Below are 5,702 nucleotides of genomic sequence, written 5' to 3'. Positions count from 1 at the left end.
GGGTGGGCAGGGCCAGAGTGGGTGCTACAGGGGCCTTAACCCCCCCCCCCCCCCAAAACACAGGGCAGGCTGGGACTGTGCACTCAGCCCAGGGCTTGGGCCCTACCTACGCAGGTCCCAGTGGATCTCAACAGGACTGGGATTGGGGCTGGCAGTGGTAGCAGTTGGAAGGAGCTGCCACCATCTCTGTGCCTGGGCTGCTACCACTGAAGCCGGGTAGTGGCTCCAGCTTCTCCTTGGGGTCTGTGTAGGCAAGGCCCAAGCCTTAGGCTGAGTGCATGGCCCCAGCCCACCCCAGAAGGGGGATTAGGGTACCCGCAGCACCCGCTTCAGACCCACCTGCTATGGGCATGATGGATGGTGGTGGGAAGAAGCAGGATCTGGAGTCTGTGCCAGGACTACCTTGTGGCACTTCTCTGCCACTGTTGCCATCAGTGCCTGTGCCAGCCCACTCGCACCCATGCCAGCTTCCCACCCAGCTGTGGCCCCATCTTGCATAGGGAGGTTTAGTGAGCTGTTGTGCAGGGGCCCATGACAGCTCTTCAAAACTCCGTGTGGCCCACCAGCCCAAATTATTGCCCACCCCTGCATTAGTAGATACTAATCTTTTTATGAGCTCTTTATAAACTAAATGGAAGAACGTAGAGTGAAATAGTTTGGGAAATGCATAAATATACCTTCCATTGCCTTCTGATGTTAAATTAACACTTGAATTAACTGGAAGAGGAATCAGTTCTATGCTTACTGGTGGTATAAGGATTCCGGAAAGTTGCGTTTTTGAGGTGTACTAGCACCAGGGGTATCACTCAGTGCTGTGTAGAAATATAACTATATGTGAATGAGTTACGTTGAGTACCAGAAGTGGGACAGCCATGGTAGTTTGCTGTTCCATCAGGCTAATACACTCTGCTTCCTAGTATGTAAAATCCCATTTTGATGGGTATAATGTGCATCCGGTATGACAACTGAACAACTGGATTCAAATCTGAATGATTATGCCAACCTGACGTGGCTGACAAGGAAACATCATGGGCTGTGGAGTCCTGTGAAATGGATGAATTAGTCACCCCAAAACTCGGTTTCCTGGAAAAGAATGGTGTAAATATTACCAGCTGTTTGAATGCAGGCATTCACTTCTTGCAGAATTAATGTGCTGCTTGCAGAAGGAAAATGCTGCAGCTGTAGGACGTGGTTAACTGACAACAGAAATTTAGTGATGTAGAAATATGCTATTTTGATCTCTCCAAGACTGCTGTTTCTACAGTGACTCTAATAAGCAGTGGTCCCCTACATTCATTAATAACAATAGCTTTTCCCAGACTTTTGGAAGTTGAGTTCTCTTCAACAGTCTCTTCAGCTTTGTCATGTTAGCAAGGCAGGATAGAGGAACCTGTTGAGTCAGTTCTGTGTTCCCTCTACATTTCCAGGGAAGCCTTTGAAGGTGCTCCACAAACCTTGGGAAATGCTGAGTTACTGCACTGTTGCTGCTGTTTTTTAAAAGTGTTCTCTTTGCCCTTTCAGACTTCTATTGATATATTAACCACAGTTGTGAGGAATACAAAATCACCTCTGTCCCAGCTCTTGATTTGCCAAGCATTCCCTGCAGTGGCTCAGTGCAGCCTGAACACAGACGACAATGCTACCATGCAGGTAACATCTGTAGGGATGGAGCTGAGGGAGTGCAGGGTCACATTAGTTCAAGGTGGTGGATAACCCAGGTCAATCACTTGACATCATACCATAACCTAGTCTTTTGGGGGTTCACTCTGCCTAGAGGGAAACCAAACTTTGCTCACTGGCAGCCAGAAGAAAATAACTGGAGGAAAGCCATGTCTTTCTGGCTCCAGTTAGGGGGATGGGGGTGTTCAGGGCAGATTTCACTGTCTACTGTTAAATCCTGATTGCTTCAGAATTACTGCTTAGTGCAGCTAATTCTGTGAGTGGTGAATGCTTCCTCCCTGGTCACTGCTATTAGTCCGTGTTTCCTTCCTTTTCCACTCTACCAAAATCCCAATCTTTGGGTGGAAGAAGAGAAAGGAAATGTTATCTGTAGTACCAGAAAACACATTCTGTTTTCTGCCTGTTGGCATTCTCTGCTGATCCTTGTTCATGCCATAGCTTTAAGCAAGTGGGACTTCCAGGTTTGAGAGAGAGCTCTCTGAGCCTTTCCACTTTTAAAACAAGATTTTTAGTTAAAATTAGAAGCTCAATTATCCACCTAATCTTCAAAATGGAGAGAAGCAGTTCTTTGGTTCCATCTGCCCTTTCTTATTGCCAAACATAAATTTTGGCAGCACTTTAGTGAGAATGAGGTAAAACACTGCATGCTGTATTGTGGCACTGCACTCTTTTTGTTTAAACAAATACAGAAAGTCCAGCTTTATTATAGGATTCATTTGACCATGTTCATATCATGTTGCACTCCTGGCTACTGTGGTCTTTAGGTGGTCAGAATCCCTCATAATGTATTTGAATACCAGGCTACTGGTATAGAATGGCAGATATAAGCACTTGAGGTTATCTTTATTTTTACCAAGTGTACCTATACAGAGCTGCCTGAACATAGCAATGTGTATAACTTATTAAATCATTCTCTTTCTATCGGTGGTCATTTTTGCAGCATATTCAATAAGAATTAAATATTTAACAAGGTGTCACGTTTAGCTGTTCTTATTTAGGGTGCTTTCTGGTGTAGTGAATGGATGTTCTTGTTTGTTTGGGAGTCTGCAGTATGGTCAATGACAGTCTTAATGACAACTCTCTCTCTCTCTCTCGTTTTCAGAATGGTGGTGAGTGTCTACGTGCATATGTCTCAGTAGCATTAGAACAGATTGCACAATGGCATGATGAGCAAGGCCACAATGGGCTGTGGTATGTAATGCAGGTAGTGAGCCAACTTCTGGATCCGCGGACCTCTGAGTTCACAGCTGCTTTCGTGGGCAGACTGGTCTCCACACTGATTTCCAAAGCAGGAAGTGAGCTGGGAGAGAACCTGGACCAGATATTGAGAGCGATCCTTAGCAAAATGCAACAAGCAGAGACACTCAGTGTAATGCAGGTAAGTAGGCTGAAGACTCGGTGGAAACTTTACAAGTAGCAGGAAGAGAGATTCCACCTGGTACTAGAGCATTTGCTTGATTTATTGTCCACTTATGCAGTTGCAGGTTCCACATACTTTCCCAGGGGAGTTAAGCTACAAAAACCTGTTCTCTGTGAACACATTACCTCTCTTGAGATATCCGAAGCATGGATTCAGTTTTGCATTGCTGTTTTTGGCCATCTTCTGCTCTGGCGCTTCTTTTTGATGGTAGAGTTGAGGCGTACTGAAGAGGGAAGATAGAATTCTAAGTCTGTTCTAGATATGCTGACTTCTTATGACAATAAAGTACGCTTCAAGTAGAAGTAGGAAGGGTTGTTACTTCTTTATAAAAGCAGTTCTAATACAGGTACAGGAATACTGTCGTATACGTAGAGCTGTCTGGATCACTTGGTAAACCAAGCTCATTCAAATAATATACAACCAAATGCAAGGTCATTAGTGATTTTATTGTGGAAGCCCCTTCTGGGCCAGATCTGGATCCAGCAGCCACAACAGATCTGTCTGCTCAGGGAGCTGTGTGGGTTAATGGTGCTGCTGCTTACCTTGCCCTGGAATTCCTGATCCCCCTGGAAGCTCAACAGGACAGAGATGGCCTGTGGGCTGTGTGTTCAACACCTCTTCTTCATAGTTTCATAGTTTCTAGGGTCAGAAGGGACCTGAGAAGATCATTTAGTCTGACCCCCCGCCATGGCAGGAAAGAGTACTGGGGTCAAACGACCCCAGCAAGGTGTTCATCTAACCTCTTCTTAAAAACCCCCAGGGTAGGAGCCTGCACCACCTCCCTTGGAAGTTGGTTCCAGACCCTAGCCGCCCTGACCGTGAAATAGTGTCTTCTGATGTCTAACCTAAATCTACCCTCTGCTAGCTTGTGACCGTTGTTCCTGGTCACTCCTGGCTGTGCTCGGGGGAACAGTGACCCCCAGTGCCTTCTGATCCCCCCTGACCAGTGTGTAACAGGCCACAAGATCCCCCCTCAGCCTTCTCTTGTGGAGGCTGAACAGGTTTAGGTCCCGTAGTCTCTCCTCATAGGGCCTGCCCTGCAGTCCCCTGATCAAAGGTTCTTCAAAGGTTTCAGTATTCAGATTACACTGGGAGCTCATGTTCAGTTGGTTGTGATAGCATGGCAAGGAGAGCAAGTGCAATTGTTGCATGTATAAATGGTGAGAAGGTTTTTCATCGCATGTAGCATTTTTAATGACGTGCACAAGTCTAATGAGATCCAGTGCCCGGGAGCTGAGGATAGGTAATCTAAGGTTACAGATGGATGTAACAAGTATGTTGACATCAGAGGGTACCAGTATAAGATGCTTGGATGCAACCGGTTATGTTTGTGTGGTTCTTCTATGATTTAGGTGTAGCAAAACCATTCACCTGCTTTGATTAGGGTAAACTTTAACCCGCTTTGATTAGGGTAACCATGTTAGTTTAGATATAACTTGGATTGCTGCAGGAGCATACCAATATAACAGCTGAAACATACTCCTGAGCAATAGCTCCACTTTCCTTAGTAAAGCAGTTAAATATGTTTGGTCATACCCTTAGAGCAGAAATGAGATGCAGATATTTGAAGACTGCAGGTAAATAGCCATTAGAACAAGTTGCATAAGAATGTGATGAATTCTTACTTAGAGTGTTTAAATCAAGGTGGATGTGGTTTGAACTAGAACATATCTTAATTAGAAGTTACTTAATGTGAATTGGGAATTACTAATAGAAACTCTTTGACCTACTTTATTAATTTGGTTTTGCTACCACTTGTATAACCACAGATAGATAAAGTCAGTTCATAGAATCATAAAAAATGAGGGTTGGAAGGGACCTCAGGAGATCATCTAGTTCAACTGCCTGCTCAGAGCAGGACTACCCCTAACTAGATCATCCCAGCCAAAGCTTTGTCTAGCTGGGTTTTGAAAGCCTCCAAGGATGGAGCTTCCATCACCTCTTTGGGTAACCTATTCCAGTGTCTTACTACCCTCCTAGTGAGAAAATTCTTCCTAATATCTAACCTAAACTTCCCTTGCTGCAACTTGAGACTGTTGCTCATTTTTTGTCATTTGCCACCACTGAGAACAGTCCAGCTCCATCTTCTTTTCAACTCCCCTTCAGGTAGTTGAAGGGTTGCTATTAAATCCCTCCTCAGTCTTCTTTTCTCTAGACTAAATAAGCCCAATTCTGCAAGCCTGTTCTCATAAGCTATGTCCCACAGCCCCTTCATCGTTTTTGTTGTCCTCTGCCGGACTTCAATTTGTCCATGTCCTTTCTGTAGTGGGGGACTGGAAACTGGACACAGTACTCCAGATGTTGCCTCACCAGCGCTGAATAGAATTTTTTTGTTACTTTTTTAGGGCTGGAAGGGACCTCAGAAGGTCATTGAGTCCAGCCCCCTGCCCGAAGGGCAGGAAGTCAGCTGGGGTTATAGGATCCCAGCAAGACCAGCATCCAATTTTCTCTTGACGGTGTTCAGTGTAGGTGCTTGAATCACCTCCGATGGCAGGCTGTTCCAGACCTTGGGGGCTCAGACAGTAAAGAAATTCCTTATGTCCAGCCTGAAACGGTCTTGCAGTAGCTTATGACCGTTTGACCTCGGCAACCCTTGGGGTGC

The 5,702-nt window shown here is 45.3% G+C and overlaps 1 protein-coding gene across 1 annotated transcript in view; it reads left to right on the top strand.

Moving 5' to 3' along the window:
* IPO9 (importin 9) overlaps positions 1-5,702 on the top strand; it is an 81,930-nt gene that overhangs the window by 54,775 nt on the left and 21,453 nt on the right. Inside the window, exons 17-18 of the mRNA XM_019513826.1 lie at positions 1,522-1,650; positions 2,783-3,058. Of these exons, the coding sequence (XP_019369371.1) occupies positions 1,522-1,650; positions 2,783-3,058 (405 nt within the window). The remainder of the gene's footprint in view (positions 1-1,521; positions 1,651-2,782; positions 3,059-5,702) is intronic.

The sequence above is a fragment of the Gavialis gangeticus genome, unplaced genomic scaffold, assembly GCF_001723915.1.
Source record: "Gavialis gangeticus isolate Ggan-Ray unplaced genomic scaffold, GavGan_comp1, whole genome shotgun sequence".
Lineage (NCBI taxonomy): Eukaryota > Metazoa > Chordata > Crocodylia > Gavialidae > Gavialis > Gavialis gangeticus.
The sequence above is the reverse complement of the archived record's forward strand: the minus strand, read 5'-3'. Positions and strand labels throughout refer to the sequence as shown.